This window comes from Rhinolophus ferrumequinum, chromosome 5 (assembly GCF_004115265.2).
Source record: "Rhinolophus ferrumequinum isolate MPI-CBG mRhiFer1 chromosome 5, mRhiFer1_v1.p, whole genome shotgun sequence".
Taxonomy (NCBI): domain Eukaryota; kingdom Metazoa; phylum Chordata; class Mammalia; order Chiroptera; family Rhinolophidae; genus Rhinolophus; species Rhinolophus ferrumequinum.
The window spans coordinates 30765660-30788317 of record NC_046288.1 but is presented as its reverse complement, the minus strand read 5'-3'; the positions used below and the strand labels follow the sequence as shown (position 1 = coordinate 30788317).

Sequence of the window (22658 nt, the reverse complement as noted above, 5' to 3'; positions counted from 1 at the left end):
AGCTTATACCAATATTTGCTATTTGTGATAACTCTCATTGTTCTTGCCCTCCTCTGCTCTCTGGTATCCGTGTATTTAAAAGTTATTCCACAGTCATTATCCTGAGCCAACATCCAGGTGATCAAACTGTGTCAAAAATGGAGAGAAAGAAATCATAATGAGTGCACAGTGCAGACGTTACTTAACTAATGTGGAGATGTCAGAAAACTCACAAGAAGTAGAGCTATCCTCCCTAATAATTTGGTCGGCCTACTCAAGAGAGCATGCTCTCTATGATAGAGTGGTAAATGTCTGAGTACCACACCACTATTACAAGCTTTGTCTCCCTCACTGTGGCAGTCATGAAAATGTACCTCTCAGATCTCAAACTGCTCACTGTTGGCTGCTGCACTCCAAAACCTACCACTGCTTTTGCCCCAAGACAAGGCTTGCCGAGTTTTCCTCCTAACTGACAATAAAGCATCACAGGGATACTCAGGTAGAGCCCTTCCTGGGAGGTGCAGATCTCCTGACTGGTGACTTGGCTCTAGGATTCCTTGATGACCTTACTGAACTTTGCTGTGAAAATAAAGCAGTCATAGTACTATTATTTGACACAGGTACAGTCAAATGGGCCCTATCCCCCAGGCATTGGCAAATGCTGTGCAACTCTGAGTTCTCATAGACAACGTCCATTTCTCGTAAGGATTTAGTACTGTAGCCATTACCTTTATAGCCTAGATGTCAGCTGGAGCCTTCCTGACCTTGGGGATCTGCTTAAACTTCACCTACACACTGTGCCAAAGGCTTTGTAAGTATCAGAGTCTTCTGCTTGAATCTTGTGAGATTTTCAGAACTACTCAATCTTTTGTGATCATCCCAGTGCAAATCCAAAATAGTCACCAAATTACATCCCCAAACATCAACTAACTCCAAATTGTCTTTGCATTTAGAAACTTGTCATAATACTAGTTAGGGAGGAAAAGAGCCCATTGAAAATTGTATGGTCTTCTATATCTCACCGATTCATCTCCTTTATTCTTTCTCTTCCTTTCTCATTTCAAGTTTTTCCACTTTCTCACACGATACCTCTACTCACATTTTGCACCCTTTGGAAAACTCACCTTTTCCCCTATTTGCCCATTATAGTAGTTTTGTCAAAAATTACAATTTTTTATGGGAAATTCTGATAAATAAAATAGTTTATTTTCATTATATTTTCTTCCCTTCCTCTGTCGCTCTCTCATTTTTCTCCATTCTCTGAGGATGTTGCATTTTTATCAACTGAAAGGATTAACACTTAATTTAACTGCAGAATAGTCACACTCAACAAATGATAACTAATATCAATGGAAAAGTACTAGAATTAACTACAATGGATTTTCATTAGGAATTGGTGTGACTACTAAAAATGCTAATATAGTAGACAGGTCAAGATCGTATTTTACTGTTGTTGTGGTGTTGATTGTGATGGTTGCTATCATCTATTGATACTCTGTCTCACTAGATCACTTTAAAAAGTGTTCACTCCTTTTATTAGGGCTTTCAGTGTTATCTTCAAACAGAATTTTGAGTCTCATTTTGCTATTGTTAAGTACTAATGATTCTTTTCTTAAAAATAAAAACTAAAATGAAATATATTAAGTGCCCACCACTGTACCACATGTGAGAACTATAAAATATATAACATAAATAAGATATACATTTGCATCCTTTTGGGATTTTGCCAAGCATTGAAGCATAAAAATACAGATTTGGAAAGGTCATTAAAAATCATCTAGTCACTTGTTCTTGTGAAAACAATCTGAAGAAACGGAACTACGAAACTTAAAAATAATTTGTCTCTTGCTTGAAAAAAGTGACATTTGTCAACCTGATAAAATAATTTCTTCCTGTATAATTGCAAAAATCCTCTCCAAGCCCATAGCCTGAATTTACTCCAGTAATAAAGGTGATTGTAGATAAAAAATGTATCAGAACAAGAGCAGAACTTAGTCTGTAATAAGTTTATTATTAATATATGTATCACCTTAGGTCTTCAAAACAAGTTATGCAACCGTAAGGAACACTTACACTTTTTTGAAGGGTGGACATATTTTTTATTTTATTTTTTTTTCTAGCTCTGGCCAAATGCAGACTTTGCATTTGTCAGTCTGAAATCAAGGTACATAGAATTAAGGATCACTTGGATGCTAAGAAAAAGTAGAACTAGAAAACTTAAAAGATTTCAGGAACTTTTTCTGAGCGTCTTTCAATTCTGGAGATAAATTCTAATGCTAAGGATGATACTACTTATGCTTTCAAGGTTCTATTGATATCTGATTTATTTTTAAATATAAAATGAGTTTGGGTCCTTTGGGAAAAACCACTAGGTGTATTTACTGTACACATGACTACATTCTACACTCTGGGACAGCAAAAATCGTATGTACCTGAGGAGGAAGAAGAGAGAAACTACTCATCGGTGCAAAGCCAACAGAATTAGGAACCACCTGGAGGAACCTCTTATCTTGGTAAGCTTCAGGGCAAAAAAAGTAGGAGAAATATAGCATTTCTGTCACCCTGGGTGTGGTAGTTATATAATAAGTACAAGGACTGTCCTAGCAGATCGTTTTCAAAGAAGATATTCAACGTGCTGTAATTGCTAAAATGTGCATCACTGTTCCATAAGTAAAGTGCTACTTTAGTAAGAAGTCATCTTATTCATCAATGACTACAAAGAGCTGGAGGAGGAATGGAAGACAGCTATCATTCCATTTACACCAGACAGACACAAAACTAGCAACATTTCTGATTCAAAGGGCAAGTGGAACTTGGTAAAAGAGTAGAATATGAATTGATAGAAATCCCTCTCCGTGGTATAATGGTTAAAAAACAAAGCAGTTGGAGATCCGCCTATGTATCAACACACTTGTGCAGGTGAACAATGAGCACAGCCATCAGAACAGGTAAAATCAAAAGACAGAATTCCAAGTATTGGAAAGAATGTGGGAGCAACTGGAACTTTCAAACTCTGCTGAGGGGAGTGTAAATGGTACAGTTAGGAAAATTGTATGGCAGCATCCACTAAAGCTGAAATACATATTACATGTGACCCAGTAAGTCCTTTCTTAGGTAAGCCTGGTAAAAATATGCACATACACTCCTGCCGAAACATGTAACAGGATGTTCATAGCAGTAGTATTTGTAGAGGTGTTAAATTGGAAATTACTGAAAAGTCTATCAACAATAGACTATATACATTTACTATGACATATTCTACAGCATTGCAGAATTGAGAATAAACTACTTATAATTATACACAAAAATAGAAATGAATCTCCTCAGCATATTGTTGACTTAAAAAGCCAGACACAAAAACCTACATACTATATGACCCCACTTATATGAAGAGGACAAAGAGGCAGAAAGCAATGTGTCGGAATTATAAGAACCCTTGGACACAGGATGTGATTAGAAAGAAACATGAGAGGATTCTGGGGTACCGGTAATGTTTTATTTCTTGATCTGAGAGCTGGTTCAGTTTGTTAAAACTCAGTGAGTTAAAAAACATGTCCAGATTTCAGTATGTATGTTACACTGAAATGAAAGTATTTAAAAATAATGAGGAACTATTTTGTGAAGGAGTGGAGAAGAATAGAATGTAGATGATAAGGGAAGTGGTTCATCATGGAATATGCCATTTCCTCACTCCATTGTACAAAGTCATCGTGAGGCCCTTAAAATTTCCCAAGATCCTGAAATGCTGACCAGTTTCTATTTTTGCTATATTTCTCCATCAGCTTAAGGAAGTCATCGCCACTAGGGGGAAAAACTGCTAACAGCAACAGTGAAATGATTTCTCAGTGCGGAACTTCTGTTAATAAGGTGTGTACATGTCACTAGGTATTTTATGCAAAAACTATATTACTACAGAGTTAGTGACAAAGACACTTTTAATAAAGTGTTTCCTTACTTTCAGTATAAATAACTGTTTACTCGTTTGAAAGGTAGTAATAGTCATGGAGGACACTGAACAGTCAGAGGCAGATAGAGTATAAGGGGCAAGTACAGGTAACAGTAAAGGAGAGGAGCCCAGGGTCACCACTGGAAATCCAACCTAGGTTATTACACCTAAAGAACAAGTGGAAGGACGTAGTTAGGAGGCAAAAAAATGGTTAGAAGCTAAGGGTGCCAAAACAGAGAGCAAGTAAAAAAAATATTACATGGTTCAAGAAAAAAAACATAAGCTTTGCTTTTACTGAATGCTGGCCAAGTTTTACTGAGCTGTAGGTCAGTCAAAATAAAGTCTTGTTATGGGAATCTTTATCTCCATATTTTATTATCTATAGATAGGCCTCATATTTAATGCAATCTTTCTCCACCTCCATATGTCTCTCTCCCTATCTCTTGTTTTGGTTTCCTACATCATCACAACACAATTCATACCGGGATCTTGTCAACACTGGACAAAGGAGAGGAGTAGGAAGTTAAGACAGGGTAGAGAACAGATGGTGGCCGAGAATGCACTTGAGCTCAAACAGAGATGACGACAATTTAATCAACTGCAGCAACAAATCCCAGTTATGGCACCTTTATGGTTTATGATATTATGTCCAAATGTTGGTGAAACCTCAGACAGTCTGTAGTATCAGAAGGTTCATTGGAGTGGGCAGAGAATTCCAAACGATGGCTCAGTTTGTATTGAGAGTGAAGGTATGTCCAAATGTCATAGCATTTCTCTTAGGGCAAGGGGGACAAGGACGGTAAAGAATTGTCTTTAGACTTAAAGAGTGGAATTGCCTACAACTAAACTGGTCTAGTTAGTCCAATTAATGCTTGAGGTTAAAGATAGAACCCTAAACCTTGGAGAGGACTGAGGTAAATGGTAGAGTAACTACAGAGAAAATGCAGAGAGATGTATGAGTAAATAAGTCCTGGCTTTTGGTCTAAGCCAGTACAGGCACAGGTAGAAGGAGACATTACACAAGGACTGATTAAGAGAAATTATTAGGAAAACATGATTAGATAGAAGACCATGGGAGCTAATGGCCTTCTGACTGGCTTGCTGAAAACTGCTCCTAGGGGAGTCTGGTTTAGTGCTTATATTTTTATTCATCCTGCCAGTATTAGCTTAAGAACTTGGAAAATTGAAGCTCAGGTTTAGCCCATGTGTTGAACCAGCTACAGGTAGCTGGGGAAAAGAGTGGAAAGGGGGCAGTCATTCACGCTTTATTCTCTTGATTTCTTTCAGTCCCTGTACCTCTTTTGTTGTATTTCTTTTTAATTGGGCATAATGAAGAACAGAGGAATAATTTGACTTTTAAATCATATTTATTGAATAATATTTTCTTTGTATTTTTAAACTCTCTCCACTATTCCAGACACACACAAAAAAAACTAAAACATATTGTGTTTAATATATGTGGTCCAACATTGATTATCCAAACCTAATCTAAGGCAAGTAGTCATGAATGGAACCATGGAATTAATTACAGAAGAAATATTTGTAGTGCCAAATTTTACTATAAGATAAAAAAAAAATTCCTTTGAGGGTTTAGTTTTATGAGTCGCATTTGTGATCCAAACTAGTAGCCAAAAACGTTTGACTTGGTAAGTTCTGTGTTTTAAGATAATTTGGATTATTATAACTGCAGGCAGACCACGTGTTCTCCAGTTCTCCACAATCCCTCCTCCCTCCTGCTGATTGATGGTCCTTAGCCGTTACACACATTAATCTAACCTGTGTGGTCACTGAATATGATTGCCATTACTGCGGTAGATCTTTGGTGTATTTTGCAAAATACACTTAGAGCTGTGGCAAAGTCTCAAAGTGCAGTGTACTCTACTAGCAAGGAAAGGAAGACAAAGCTGTACAGATGTGGTTAATGATTAGCTTAACTCCATCACTGCCTAAGGGACATGCTCCCCACACACCAGCTACATAGCCCATGCACCAGGTTCATTGCTACTGACAGAAAAGTACAAATTACTACACACTGTACGCTTGTTTGTTTATTTATCTTGGTTCCTATCTTTCTACTCATTTTTTTCAGATAGACTTGGTTTTAAACAGCAGTTTTAGATTTACAGAAAAATTGAGACAGTTATTACAGAGTGCCCATATATCCCACACCCAGTTTCTATTATTAACATTTTACTTTAATTGCTAAGTACATTCATTACAATTTTAACCCACTAATATTGATACCTTGTTTTTATAGACTGAATGTTCTATAACATTCGTATATTGAAATTCTCACTCCTCATGTAATATTAAAAGATGGGGCTTTGGGAGGAAATTAGGTTATGAGAGTGGAGCCTTTTTGAATAAGAGTAGTGCCCTCATGAGAAGAAACATGAAAGCCTGCTCAAACTCTCTGCTTTCTGCTACAGGAAATTACAGCCAGAAGTTGGTGGACGACAACTAGGAAGAGGATCCTCCCTAGAACCCGACCGTGCTGACACAGATTCCCAGCCTCCGGAACTGTCAGAAATAAATGTCTGTTTTTTATAAGCCACCCAGTCTATGGTACTTTTTTATAGCAGCCGGAACTAGGTCAATTAATAATAACCAAAGTCCATACTTAGATTTTCATAGATTTTACCTGATGTCTTCTTTTTCTGTTCTAGGATCAACCCAGAAAACATTACATTAGCTGTCATGTCTCCTTAGGGTTCTTTTAGATGTAATATTTTCTCAAAATTTTCTTGTTTAAAATGGGAACTTGACAGTTTTGAGAAGCACTGGTCAGGTATTTTGTAGAATGTCTCTTTATTGGAACTTGTCTAATGTTTTTGTCATAATTAGACTAAGATAGTGGGTTTTCAGGAGGGGTACCACAGAGGTAAAGTGCCATTATCATTACATCATTGCATTTTATCAATATGATTTACTACTGCTGATGTTAACCTTGACAGATGTAGTGTTTTTCAGGTTTCTTTACTGTAAAGTTACTCTTCTTCCTCCTCCTTCCACGTAGTATTTTTTGTAAATAGGATGCTATGGGCAGTCCACACTTCACAAGCATATAGTTATGTACCACTTCCTTGAGGAAGGAGTAGGTATGTAAATTATTTGGAATTCTTCTGAATGAGAGACTTGTCTATTCTACTCCATTTACTTATTTACTCCACCATTTATTTATTTCAGTATGGACTCATGAATATTTGCTTTATGTTTGGGGTTAGAATATACTACTTCATTAATTTTGTTCTCAAGTTGTTCCATTTTGGGCCATTGTTCCAGCTTTCGGTTGACTCCTGTTCCTCTTTGAAATACCCTCATCAATTTTTTTCAGATAGAGGCACTGCCTTACTTTCTGACTCTGGAAGATGCTCAAGACCCATCTTGTATATTTCCAGGCCTTGTCTTATGATCAGACATTTCTCCAAGGAACACTGTTTTACTTTATTGAAAATGGTTTTAGAAAACAAGACCTGGGTGCCAGGAGTGCTTGTTGACACTAGAGTATCATTACCTCTAGGTCCTCTCATCTGACAAAGGAAGGAAATATATATGTGTTTACTAACTCATTTATATATACATCTATAAGTATTTCTATATGAATTCATCTGTATCTATATTAAGCTAAACATGAAATCATACTGATGTCTGCAACTCTAATACATTACTACATGAATCATTTTAACTTCTTCCCTTGCTTATCTGAAAAGTGCTGTAACAGTGAGGAACGTAGCTCCCACCATCAGCCTTCTATTACTTAATTGTTTAATTGAATCGTTCAGTTACATATGTAGCAGTATTAGAATTTTCAACCCCTACCCCCTCATGTCATAGGTTTTCCAAGAGTCAAATTTCAAAACTTAAATCTATAAAAGCTAATGTGTAATGAAAGTATAAAAGTGCCATTTATTCTATTCCCAATAAATACCAAACAGAGCACACTATATTTTAAAAATCAGAGTTCATGTATCTTTGTTTACTATAAAATCTGGTCAAATTTTTAAATAATTGGAAAAGGTATAGATTAAAAAAACATATAGCTTATACAAAATCTATGTAACACTACATGTGGAGGATATAATTTAAATTCTAATAAGCAGATATTGCTAACTCCTATCTCCCTTTTGAAATAAAGAAAATGAAACAGAATTTTAGTAAACTGAAAAGTGAAAAGATTCCTTCAGGAAAACAGTTAGTGCTAGAAAATGGACTTATAAGTAGACTCCTTTTCATGTTAGCAGAGGCCTCATTCAAGCTTTATTGTAAGACCTTGTAAACATACATATTTTTTTTAGGATCTAAGATATCTACCTATCATCTACATATATACATATTTGTAAATGAAATTAATAATAAAAATTTTGCTTAAGAAAATATACACATGAGCTGGTTATTAAACATGTCTGGCATGTACTAGAGAAGAATAAAATAACTGCGGAAAGTTGGTGGAGAAATAACACATACATCATGATGAGGCTGTGGGAGACCTGCAGAAACTAGTGGTTCCTTTAATAAACCACGCCTCTATATGGGATTCCTGTAAGGGGAAATTTGAATACTTTGGGAAACATAAAGAAAAAGTAAGTCTAGGCAGAGGTATCTACATATAGAACACTTTCCCATAAACAATTTAGGGGAACACTAAAAATATAAATGTGAAGGCATTTTGAGTAGTATGGGATGAATAGCAGAAGATTAACTTAGGATGCACACAGTGGAAAGAATCACATATAACGTTATTAAACTATGAGCTAAATCATGCCCTAAGAAATAGAATTGCTAGATAAAGTCTATCTTCAGCCGCAGAACCATGATCTTTTGCAAATCTATTAGAAACTCTTCTAGATAACGTCTAAAGCAAACTTTGAGTTGAAATATCTGAATGTTTCTCATATTAATTTTTCAACATGCTCTGCTTCTGAAGTCTATCTGTGGGTATATATATATATATATATATATATAGAGAGAGAGAGAGAGAGAGAGATAAATAATATTTATCTGACTTGATTTTTATCGGTGGGAAAGCAAAGAGCATCGGAAGCCCTCTTTCTCCACTCATTAAGAGATGGGTTCATTGATTGGCTTAAGTAAACTTAAGTAAACTTTTGGAGAATTCTTGATTGCCCCATCTGCAAATCTTGCGGGAAGGAATCAGCCTGGTATTTACTTTGTTACATTGAAAAATTCCCCATTTCTTGTCTGTGTTCTCTGCAAAGTCAGCTGATGTTTATCAAACTTGAAGCAATCGCAGTCTGGTTTTCTTTTAAATGAATAATGGAGAAATCATTGCTTTCTTCAGCATTCTTTTGTTATTGCAGGGTTAATACAGTCTTAAGAAATTCTTTCTTACTCTATTACTACCACAAGCAAAAAGCAAAATAGTTTTTCGTCCTTTCTTCTGACATTTTCAAACATAGCCTGAATGGCAAAATAGATATATTACAGTAAAAAAAAAAATTATCTACTTATTACCAAAAACTTGAAAATAAAAAAATTTTCTTAGGTAGCTTTAACCTATGAATGTATTTCTTGATGCATTTCTAGCAAACAAAAATAAAGCAATTATGAAAATTACCTGATTTTATATGTTGTATTGATAGAGAAACTGATCTAAAATGGTTCCCTGCCACATGGAACTGACCTAAGATGCTGGCCCAAGTGGAGAGAGAAGTCCCCAGCCTAAGCCCCAGCCCACTTCCGCATAGTCCCCTCCAAGCCACACCCCGAGCCAATCACCAGTCGACACCTACCCCTTTCCCAACTCCCGGAAGTCCCCAACTCATAAAAACTTGCTCAAAACCTGTCTAGGGGTTCAGTCTTTGGGAAGGATCCCGCTGAGCGCGCCGGCGTAATAAAGCTGACTCTCCTAACTCTCTGAGTGCCACTTGGGTTCTTTCTGGTCCTGGTATCCGTAACATTCTTGGTCCCCTGACTGGGAAACCCAACCACGCTTGCCCCTTGAGCCACTGGTTTGGGTGAGAGTGGACCTTAGGGTGGCCGGAGAGCCAAGACGGGGCTAGGCGCGCCCTGCTGATTTTGGCAGGCCCGGGAACGGCGACCTCCCGCCGGCCCTGGCCCGTGACTCACTGCTGGATCCCAATAGAGAGAAAGGACGGACAGCCAACCAGGACATCAGACACAGTAAGACCCCAGGGCCCGGACCCAGTTAGGCCTGCCTAAGGGCAGAAGGGGAGCCTGATCACCTCCCGCTGAGTCCCACTTCGGACTCTAGTTAGGGCCGTTCCAGGGGAGGACGTCTTTCCTCTCTGAATGAATGTGTGTGCTTGGTCCCCAACAGGATTCTGTGTGGATCCACTGCCTGTCGGCTACGGAGCCTGAGTGAATCCCAACCTGCGTTCCGTTGTAGGATCGTAAGGCATAACGGTGATTCGCACTCTTGGAGTGCAACTGAGCCCTGGGCTTATACGGGCACGCCTTAGCCAAGACATACCCAAGGTTCCCACGAGGGACACAGCCAGGCGGGCGCCTGATTGAGACCCTTCCCTTGTCTACGTGACACCGAACATCATGGAAGGGAGTCATGGGAAGCCCACAGTTCTAGACTGCATATTAAAGAATTTCCGGGAGGGTTTCGGAGGTGACTATGGGGTCAAAATGACCCCCGGATGTCTCCGCACTTTATGTGAACTGGAGTGGCCAAGTTTTGATGTAGGATGGCCCTCAGAAGGCACTCTCGACCTCCCCACGATTCACTGAGTCTACATAGTTGTCACGGGGACCCCAAGACATCCAGACCAGTTCCCTTACATTGACTCGTGGTTGGAAATAGCCCAAATTCTTCCTCCTTGGGTATAGTTCTGCTCCAATAGTAAGGGACAGTCCACGGGGCTGTGCCCAGAAAGACATGACTAAGACCATTTACCAGGTAGACCCCGACGAAGAGCCACCACCACCTCCCTACGCACCATGGCCAACGGGTGGCGCGGCTCTGCCGTTTGCCATTTCCAGACACTCTGCCTTCGACCGACCTCCCCTCCCTCCGAAGCCCTCCCCAGGGAGCCCCTGATCCTACACACCAACCTTCACTGGGGCCTGCAAGTCGACTTCGGTCCAAAGACCCGCCTCCACTTCAGCTGCCCCTCTGGGAGACCAGAGGGCCAGACCAAGTTGAAGATGACGGGACCTTCCAGCCAGGATGCCCTGTCATCTACCACCAGCCCTTCTTCACCATTGACATGTTGAATTGGAAACATCATACCCCAGCTTACTCGGAAAAACCACAAGCCATGATAGATCTAATGGAATCTATCTTCCACACTCATCACCCCACCTGGGAGAACTGTCAACAGCTCCTCTGAACGCTTTTCAACACCGAAGAATGCTGGCGGATCATACAGGGGACAAGGCAGTGGCTAGAAGAAGCGGCCCCCGGAGGAGTAATGGATGCTGCCACCTGGGCGACCGAGGCTGCTCTGGATGCACGGCCTGATTGGGACTTTAACACTGAAGCGGGGAGAGGCACAATCTGCCAATACCAAGATGCTCTCCTACAAGGGTTGCAGGCAGGAACCCGAAAACCAACCAATATGTCCAAAACAGACGATGTAACCCAAAACGGGGAAGAAACTCCTGGCAACTTCTATGAACATCTCTGTGAGGCATTCCGAGTCTACACTCCATTTGATCCGGAAGCCCCCGAGAATCAGAGGATGACAAACGCGGCCTTCGTCACTCAGGCAACTCCTGATATCCGCTGAAAACTCCAAAAACTCGAGGGGTTTGCAGGAATGAACATCACCCAGCTCTTGGAGGTGGCTGACAAGGTCTATCGGAACCCTGAGGTTGTAGCTAAACGAGAGGCCGATAAGAGGATGAGAGAAACAGTAACCCTCTTTGCAGCTGCTCTCCAACAAGGAGGGAATAGGTCCAAAAGAAAAGGGCCTCCCCATCGGCAGACAGGCCCCCATCCTCGCGTCCCACTAAAAGAAGACCAATGTGCGTATTGTAAAGAACTGGGCCATTGGAAAACGAGTGCCCCAACCATCGGAAGGGAAAGCCCCGGCCTCCCCGTGGTCCCAACCCAACCAGCCTGGAGCCCAACTTCATAGGATTAGCGGGAATCAAGTCAGACTGAGGAGGATCTGGCTTGTTTTAACTCAGGCCCCATGAGCCCATGGTTGACTTAGATATAGGGGGCCAAACAGTGACTTTTATGGTAGATACTGGAGCAGAACACTCGGTGGTCACCACGCCAGGTGGCACCGCTCAGGGACCACAGAGTCACCATAATGGGAGCCACTGGGGATCAAGCTAAGAGCCGACCATTCTGCCAGGCTCGGACTTGTAAATTTGGAGGACACACTGTGTCGCATGAGTTCCTCTACTTACCAGACTGCCCAATCCTGATCCTGGGACGCGACCTCCTTACCAAGTTAGGGGCACAAATCTCCTTCGAACCATCAGGTCAAGCCACCATGTCACTGCAGCCCCCATCAGAAGGACTTATTCTGTCTATCACCACCCCGAGGGAAGAAGAATGGAGGCTTTATGGGACCAGCAGTGTAGAATAGAACCCAGAAGCATACAGGGCCAATTTCCCAGAAGTTTGGGCTGAAGATAACCCACCTGGACTAGCAAACATAAGGCCCCAGTTTTGGTAGAACTGAGACCCGGAGCCCAACCCCAACAGTTACACCAATACCCCATCTCCAGGTAAGCTCGGGCAGGAATTCAAGAACACCTTGCCTGTCTCAGAGCAGCAGGGATACTCGTAGAGTGCCAGTCACCATGGAATGCACCCCTTCTGCCGGTAAGGAAGTCCAATGGAGAATACTGGCTAGTGCAAGATTTAAGAGTGGTAAAACAAGCCACAGTCTCCCTACACCCCGTAGTCTCAAATCCGTATACCCTCCTCAGTCAGCTGCCCCGGAGGCCGGATGGTTCACCTGCCTGGACCTGAAAGATGCATTCTTCTGCATTCAGTTGGCGCCCCAGAGCCAATCACTGGACTGAACCTGATACCGGCTGGCAGCCCCAGCTGACATGGACTCGGCTCCCACAGGGCTTCAAAAACTCCCCAACCCTCTTTGGGGAAGTGCTAGCCTCAGATTTAGCCACCTTCCCTCTAGAAGAATACCGCTGTACTCTATTGCAATATGTGGATGATCTGCTCCTAGCCTGTGCCACTGAGACCAAGTGCAAAACCATGACATGGGCACTCCTGTCCCACTTAGCCGAGACAGGGTATAGAGTCTCCTGGAAGAAAGTTCAGCTCTGCAGAGAACAAGTTCAATACTAGGCTTTATCATCTCCAAAGGACAGTGGGCCCTCAGCACCGAACGGAAGAAAGTCATCACTTCCCTCACGCGGCCCACCAACCAGAGAGTGTTCCGTGAGTTCCTTGGAGCCGCCGGCTTCTGCTGGATCTGGATCCCTGGCTTTTCAGCAATAGCCCAGCCCTTATATGAGGCTCTAACTGGTCAAGAAAAAGCCCCCATGCTATGGACAGAAGATCAAGAACATGCCTTCCAGTAGCTCAAAAGCTCACTTGGACAGGCTCCAGCCCTCAGGCTACCTGATGCTGAGAGGCCATTCCACTTATTCGTCCATGAAAAAGTCAAAATAGCCTTAGGACTGCTGGCCCAAACAGTTGGACCATGGCTCCGTCCCATCACCTACCTCTCAAAGAAACTAGACCCCGTAGCATTGGGTTGGCCACCATGCCTGCGGGCCCTGGCAGCCACTGTGATTCTCATTAGAGAGGCAGATAAGCTCACCTTAGGCCAGAGACTCATAGTTAAAGTACCCCACTCGGTCACCACCTTAATAAACAGTCAAGGGCCCTGATGCACAGCTGACTCAGTATCAAGGGCCACTCCTGGAAAACCCTCAGGTCTCGTTAGAAACTGTGCACACCCTGAACCCAGCCATTTTCCTGCCAACCAAGGAAGGGGATCCAGAACATGACTGTACAGAAGTCATCAACGAGGTCTACGCCACCAGACCCGACCTCCAGGACAGCCCACATCCTAACCCAAACCTTATTCTGTATACTGACGGCAGCAGCTTCCTGAGGGATGTAAAACGTTATGCAGGGCATGTGGTAACTACCACAAATGAGGTACTCGAAGCAGGGGCACTTCCATCGGGATGGTTGGCCCAACAGGCAGAACTATGGGCTCTAATAAGAGCCCTTACTCTATCCGAGGGCCAAAAAGTCAACATCTACACCAACTCTCGGGATACCTTTGCAACCGTCCATATCCATGGGGCTATATACAAGGAAAGAGGCCTTCTGACCGCGGAGGGAAAAACTATTAAAAATAAACAAGAAATCCTTAAACTCCTGCGAACCATTTGGCTTCCCCAGCAGGTTGCAGTTATCCATTGTCGGGGCCACCAGACAGGCAACAAGCCCTCAGCAGTTGGTAACAGGCTCACTGACACCACGGCCAAATCAGCAGCAATGGGAAGCCCTAGTGAACTACTCTTGGTCACTAACACTACCACCACGTCCCTCCTGCGGTACACAAAAGAAGAACTCATATGGGCAAAGTCAGAAGGGGCCACCAGATTGCCACAAGCGTGGTGGCAACTGCCCGACGGAAGACTCTTCATCCCAGCCCTGCTAGGTCCTCAAGTAACCATTGAATATCACAAGTTAACCCACTTAGGAAAAAATGCTCTCGAGGGCCTCCTAACCCAAAACATCTACATTAGCCGGCTGTCAGCTCTTTGCAAGTCAATCGGAGAACACTACCTCACTTGTGCAAAGAATAATCCAAAGTCCAGCCCTAGCCCCATCCCTGGGATTCAGAGAAGTGGAGCCACACCTTTTGAGGACCTTGAAGTCGACTTCACTAACATGACAAACTGCCACAGTACTAAGTACTTGCTGGTCCTGGTCTGTACTTACTCCGGGTGGGTCGAAGCCTTCCCCACTCGGACTGAGAAGAGCCGCAAAGTAGCCAAGGTCCTCCTTAGGGAGATTATTCCCCGCTACGGGATTCCACTTTCTATCCACAGTGACAATGGGCCAGCTTTCATAGCAGAACTCCTCCAGACGGTAACCAGGGCCACGGGCATCACCTGGAGACTCCATACAGCATACCGACCACAAAGCTCAGGGAAAGTTGAATGCATGAACCGTACCCTCAAGGGGACATTAGCTAAACTCCACCAGGAGACCTCCCTAGGGTGGGTGGACCTCCTACCACTAGCTGTCCTTCGGGGGCGCTGCACCCCTGGCAAATCTGGATTCTCTCCCTTTGAAATTATATTCGGGAGGCCCCCACCCCTGCTAACCAGCCTCCTTGGCGACATTCTCCAGCTGGGGTTCTCTAGCCTCCAAAACCAGATGGCAGCGCTAGGCAAGGTCCTCACAGATGTACATGCTTACATTCTGGAAAGTGCCCCCATTTCTCTTGGGGCCCCTGTACACCCTTTTACCCCGGGAGACCAAGTCTGGGTCAAAGATTGGTAGCGCGAACCCCTCCAACCCCAGTGGACAGGCCCTCACACTGTTATACTTGTTACTCTCCCGCTCTTAAAATTTCAGGCATCGCTCCGTGGATCCATCACATTCGGGTTAAAAGAGCCCAGCCAGAAGATGACACCTGGATTGTCCAGCCTGACCCAGCCTGTCCACTCCGTCTGACCCTCAAGAAACAGCCCGGATGAGCCTCGCTGTCATCTGCCCAGCCTCCATCTTTGCTGTTATTGGACTCCTATTGTTTCTAGCATTTGTTGGTCCTCTTGGCTCCTACCCCTGGCTGGCCCACTCCTCATGATCCTCCTCCTTGCTACCATAGGGCCGTGCATAGTTAACGCTGCGATACGTTTCATAGAGACCTCCATCACCCATCAGGCTACAGCCCGGATCCTTGCTCTATGGGGTTATCGTCCTTTTAGCCAATATGATGATCTCCAAGTTGTTACCACTTACGATCATGAACGGGGGGGGCATGATGGAGAAACTGACCTAAAATGGTTCTCTGCCACGTGGAACTGACCTAAGATGCTGGCCCAAGTGGAGAGAGAAGTCCCCAGCCTAAGCCCCAGCCCACTTCCGCATAGTCCCCTCCAAGCCACACCCCGATACAATCACTAGATGACGCCTACCCCTTCCCCAACTCCCGGAAGTCCCCAACTCATAAAAACCTGCTCAAAACCTGTCTAGGGGCTCAGTCTTTGGGAAGGATCCCGCTGAGCCCGCCGGCGTAATAAAGCTGACTCTCCTAACTCTCTGAGTGCCGCTTGGGTTCTTTCCAGTCCTGGGATCCGTAACAGTATGTGCAGTGTATGTATTATAGAATTTTACAATTAATACAATTTTAAGGTGAATACTTTTTTTTATTATTTCTTCATACCTTTTTATTTTGGATGTGTGTCTGTATCTTTACACTGATGTTACTACTTGGTAGAATTTGATTTGTGAATTTATAATTCACACAAATGGATTAAAGTTATGGGGTAATAGATTGCATGTTTAAGTTTGTGTCTAAATCTGTGTCTACACAAATAAAACCTGTGTCTATATACTGATTTTACTAATATCATTGAGGCAAAATGAAGTGAAAATTTTCAATTCAGCAATTGACTGGCTTTTCCTTCTCTCTAACTCTTGCTCTTACACTCTCTTACTCTTCGTTTTTCTTTTTTGGCTTGGGTACATAATACCTAATCTCTAATTTGATCCACGTATTTGACTTTTTGGTAGAATACTTTGCTATCTTAGAGACAGTGACAATATAGATGACAGAGTGGAAAAATCATTAAGTATATTTTAAAAGTGATAAAGATAATTAAAAAGTAGGTTTTTTTAAAGTATTTATTATTAAGATTCACTAGGTTAGTGTGGATGCCTTCACTTTACTTTCAGAGATGGACACTGATCATATTAAAGAAGTGTATTTAACACATTAAGAGGTTTTGTTTAAAGCTGGGAGTTCTTTAATGATTCAATCTCCAAATAGCATTAAAAAGCCCCCAAGATCAGATTTTTGAGCTACTTTTACGATTTCCTACTCCTTTTTGGAAGGAGACCCAGGAAGAAGAAGGGCTTACAATGTTCATGATTTAAAATGAGATGTAACTGGAATCCACCAAAAGTTTTCAATTCCAAATTTAAGCTTTCTAGAGAATTCTATAGTCCATTTAGCATAGCTTTATCTGTCCGTACTTGTTCTGTTTCATGGCAAACTCGTCACACTGAAATTTTTCACTTCTCAAATCATGTCATGTTATCGCTTACAAATTACTTCTCCACTGCTGTCTAGACCAACTTTCCCCACACACTCTTCCCCTTACACTCTTCTTCCCTTTGTGTGGCCAACTCCCACTCATCCTTCACATTCTAGTTTAGACTTTCTCAGGGAAACCTAGGCTAGTTAGGTAACGTAATTCCTTGATATCTGCTTCTGAAGAACCCTGTACCTCTTCTATCGACATTTTATTAAAATTACTTGTTTGCTATTGGTTTTATTCATTATGTATGAGATCTACAAGATGAAAGATGGCAAGAGAGGATGAGTACAACAAGTGATCTTGAATTTGAAGAGAAGAATATGAAAATGAAATTTAGGCAGAACTCTGAGGAAGAAGCCCCACAACATGGCTTGAGAAGAGCACAGGCAGGGAGAAATCAACTCTAGAGGGAACATTATTTCTAAGAATAGTAAATATCAGGGTTGAATTTCTAGTTAGTTCCTGCTTGTGCATCACTTATACATTTTTTACTAATTCTACTATGCTGCACACTTTTGTGTTCATGTGCACTGGAAATCAGAAAAGAGAATGGGCTTTGTTCCACACCACAGATAATGGTGGACCCATAGAGAGAGTTGTAGCTGCAGGACAGAGGGTGCGTGTCAGGAGCTAAATGACATAGGAAAAGTAGGCTGCAATGTGAACTAACTAGTGAGAAGATGAGAGAGGACTCTCTTCCTGACTCCCCATTATAGAGCTTTAAAAATGAGTGGTTTTAAAATACCCAACAGCAACAGCAAATGATCTGGGGGGTAGACCGCATGAGTCAAAGTTCTAAGATCCTTATTTTTTGACTAACAATGTAAAGTTAAGCATTGCTTAATTGGATTTCTTAAAACTGTGGATTGCTATTTTTCATCATTTCTGGAAAGTTTTCAGCCTTTGTCTGTTTAAATGTTATCTCTAACCCTCTCTTTTGCTTGTAAAAATCTATTTTGACACTTAGAATACCTTATCTCTGTATTTGCCATGTCTTTTCCTTTCTTTTTCCAATTTACTGTCTCTTAATCTCTCATATAAATTCCAGATTCAGATCTTTGGGTTTGTTTCCTAGATCTCCAATTTTCTTTTCAGCTGTATCTGAGTTTTTTAGTTAAATTATTGTCTTTTTTACTTTTAAGAGTTTTGTTTGCTTGGTCTTTATTCACACATTGAACTTCTTTACCTCATAAGTGTCAGTTTTATTCCTCATTTTGCTGAGAAGCAGCTTATAACATGTATCCTCTTCCCTCTTTACTGACATATGGGCTGTGCTAAGCTGTATAGACACCTGGGCTGTTTCGTGGAAAATCTAGTCAGCCTTATTAGCAAAAAGGTATACAGTGCAATTTGAGAAAATTTCCACCATTCTATGAAAGAGACTACTGTTTGTAACTATCTCTGGAAATAAGTTCTATTTTTCTACAAATCAAGGTTTGCAATTTCCAACATAATGTACAAAATGCTAAGGAGAAGCATTTATGTTTTCTAAATCATATGGTTTTTTAAAAAATACAATCAAAGATATAAAACAATAAATTTTAAAACTACTAAAGAAACACAAATACCTGATGACCTTGACAATAAATTTTATTTTAAATGTGTTATAGTTACATTTATATTTCTAGACCATTGAAAACAGTAGGAAAAAATCTCTTTGGGAGCATGCAAAAGTATCTTAAAGTAAAACATAGAGTGTTAAAAACCACAATTATTTAAATAAAATTATAAGAATCTATTTGAACACAATAAATAAGTCTTAACCAGCAGTAAATTACTTTGTTAATATTTTCTGGTGAATTTTTGTTGTTTTGAGAAAGATAGACGTAATTCAGGATTCTGGTGACTCAATACAGTATAGCATAACAAGACAATACAAGGAGTATCAAAAGTAGGATTGCCAGTTCAATTAAAATTTAAGATACATAATGGTGTATTTATACTAAAAAATTATTCACTGTTCATTTGAAATAAAAATTAACTGGATGTCCTATTTGTTTGCTTTTAATTTTGCTAAATCTGGCAACCCTGATCAAAATAAAACAACTCTGATCAAAATAATTCTATATATTGCTTAAGATCTAAAATAAATATAAATTCATGACCATCACTATACTATCCTATCAACAATGTGGGTTTTTTTCCATTTTTCAAATTCATGCACAAATATGACTATATTTGATGCTTAAATAAATATATAAATAATAAATAGGGGAATAAGTTACATTTGGAAATAATTTACATGATCATGAAAAAGTTAAATTGCTTTCACGTGTCCTCACATTTCTGTGAGGTAAGATGATGGCTGATACTTTTTCTCCAGGCTAGTAATAAAGAAGAAACCAAGGCGCAGTTGAACAGGCACTTGTGGATCTTGGCCAGCAGACTAGGGTTGCAATATTTAACCAGAAAAGTAATACCAGATTTCTAGCTAAATTTGAGCTTATGGTATATAATGAATAATTTTTCAAATATAAGTATGTCCTAGATATTTCATGGGACATTGAAAAAAAACTATTCATTGTTTTACCCAATATTCAAATTTAACTGGGCATCGTGTATTTTATCTGGCAACTCCTCACCAGACCCACACAGTCCATGAAGCACTAGAGTAGGTTTGGTTGAAGTTTCAGTGGCATCTTTACCGAGGAGAACGCTTTTTTTTCATGGATTCTTCTTCTCAGCTCTGAAAATAAATAAAATAAAAATTAAAAATTAACAACGTTCTAGTAAGAAGTAAGTATGTTCCTTAAAGATATGTTTAATGTATAAACTAATAGTCTTAGATAGTCATGTGTTAGAAATGGTCTATATTTTCAAATATAAATACAGAGACCAGATAAGTTATCATCTTAACCAGGACCCTTCTGAGAATAAAAGGGAACCATAGTAATGACACAGGAAACAGGCATAAACCCAGACTTCCCTCGACAAATTGAGATATATGGTCTCCTCATTCGTCAATACTACAAACTCACTATTGCTGCTCTTTTTTTTTTTTTTTTTTTTTTTTTTTGATTACAGAGGCAGTTACCTAAAAGAGATTTTCAGCAGCAGCAGGAAATTTATAGGCTGACTCTTGGACTGTATATCTCAGGATAAATGAAGAATTTAAATTATTTATTTTTAAAAAAATCAACTAACCTCTTCAAAAATATCTGCACAATCTTCTGCACCCACTTTTCCTTGGGGTCCAGGCAGACCTCGTTTCCATTGTGGAGCTTTACACTGAAATGAGAGATGTATGATTAAAATCAATTATTTAGAGGGTTTCAGACATCCCTTTGTCATTCAAGCCATGATTTCTTAAGTATGGGCATAAAATCTAAGTTTAAAGCAATTTTGAGCTACAAATCATGGAAGGTACCATATTAAAATGTCATGAGGACAAAGGATTTTTCTTTCTGTTCGTAGTACCTTGAACTTTATTGGACACTTCCACCTTCCTCAATTCTAGGTTTTCTAAAGTAAAAAAATCGAATCACTTTTGAAAGTACTTACATGATTTCTGATTTTTCACAGTGTGGTCCACTCTCAATCACTCTCAATTCTTTGATAAATTTGGGGTGGAAAGGTGCAGAGTGGGTCTTTATGCACTGGCATCGAAGTTCTGTAGCTATTCTTGACACAACGGCAGCTGTCAAAAAAATTCAAGCAATTAATAGTTGATTTTATCAACAGGCACAGCTCTGCTAGCTAGCTACTCCCTCTTTAATTCTAGTAGAAAACTTGGTGACTGTGTGTTTTTTTCTTTGTTTTAAAAATAGTCTTTCTTGACAACATTGAATACTTTCTACATAAAGACTTGGAGTTGTCTTTGTGCAATGTTGACATCCTTATAATACTTTCTTCCTATTTGATATTGCATAATCCTCTGTGATATCACAATGCTATTTATGGCAAGCAAACTAAGATTCAACAATAGGGAAATTGCTTTCAGAAAGAATTAATAGAAATATATAAGTGAGTTGCACAGAGATATCTTGTATCTTAGCAAAATTACCTAATGCTTAAGAGAAAAGAAAAAATTGTAAAACTATATACCATTAACATTCTAGCTATATTTGTTTTATAAAAGACATCCAAGAAGGTCTATAATCTTTCAGGATGTCCTTAAACCAAACAAAAATTGATAGTTGTCTGAAGCTTGTCAAAATGGTACATAGAGTAAAATTACCTGAGTTATCTTGCTCAATATTGATAAATAATATGGGTAATAAGATGTACTCTAAATTATAGATTTATGTTAAATACATGCATACTACAGAGTATGAATGGTAAGAATGGAATGTCTATATTAACCAAACTTCATACTTTTCTAAGTGTTGTATAGATATACAGTCTAAAAAAATTAAAACTTCAATTGAATTAGTTGACCTTAAATGACTGCAGTTATTTTCTTTTCCTGAATAAAAATAATGTTTTTATCAAAGCATTAAGATAATCTTGCTATCTGAGGATTACATTTAGACACAGCAAAACTCTGCAACAGAAAGATGTGCTTACCTCTACACAGAGATGCAGAAAGCAGGAAAGCAGCCAAGACAGCCACAGCCAGCTTGGAAGTCATGTTTACACCAAGTGTTTTCTTTCCGCTTTCTTACTGGCTCTTGTCCTAGAAGCTTGTGAGCTCTGTTGTCCCCAAGGACTGGTGTTGGATGGAGAGCTCCTGTGGCTTTTTATATTATCGCAACAGCTAGCGAACATGTGCATCCTCATGTTTGCATTATGTCAGAGGAAATTCCACACTATGCAATTTTCCGCCCGCCCTTTGAGTGCCTGAGTCATCAGACTTCTCTAATTGGTCTCTTATCAAGTTTTCAGCATGACTGAAGTTTTGTTTGATCTTGACAATAATTTAACTTTATTTATTTTATATAAAAACATGTCTCCTTTAAAACATGTGTGAATATAATTTTTAAATAGTTAAGCCTCTCACTTTGATTCATCATTATCAGTTGTATTCCTTTTTATTTATAAATAAACTTATCATAGTACTATCTGCCTGCTGTTAGAGTAAGGTCCTTTATGATTATTTCTTTATGGCACAATCGTTTCGGCAAATTATATGTGCTGCAATGATGAAGGAAGTAAGCTAGTCAACCACTTTTATTGGGAACACGATTTATGAAAAGTCCTTTTCTAAGCATTTTGGGAAGTTTCCAGGAGCACATAACAACTTTTCAAAAGATTTGGTTTTGCTAATGTGTGTTTAACAGAATGAAAGGGCACACCTTTACACCTTTCATCTTCTTCCACAAATATTTATCAAGTAACATCTGAGTAATGTGGGATCTAGAGATGGATAAGATAAACTACTTGTTCTTAAAGAGTTTGGTCTATCAGAAGAATAAAGCAATATAAGGATCTGACTATATTACAGAACAGAGAAGTGGCACCAAGGCATTAATTCCAACAGGGGCATAAGGGCAAAATCTTTCATAAGCAGTTTCATCTGAGCAGGGTACTGAAGGATGGGAGGTCTTTCAGAAAAAAATGAAAGGGAACAACAGATTCTAGATAGGAC

The 22658-nt window shown here is 40.2% G+C and overlaps 1 protein-coding gene across 1 annotated transcript; it reads right to left on the bottom strand.

Annotated features, from left to right (window-relative positions):
• Positions 1-18713: 18713 nt before the first annotated feature.
• On the bottom strand, positions 18714-21775 carry CXCL8 (C-X-C motif chemokine ligand 8). The gene is made up of 4 exons (XM_033106370.1): positions 21638-21775; positions 20633-20768; positions 20276-20359; positions 18714-19817 (listed from the first exon to the last, which is right to left on the bottom strand). The coding sequence occupies exons 1-4, from the start codon at positions 21699-21701 to the stop codon at positions 19796-19798; spliced, it is 306 nt and encodes a 101-aa protein (XP_032962261.1). The 5' UTR covers positions 21702-21775; the 3' UTR covers positions 18714-19795.
• Positions 21776-22658: the final 883 nt, after the last annotated feature.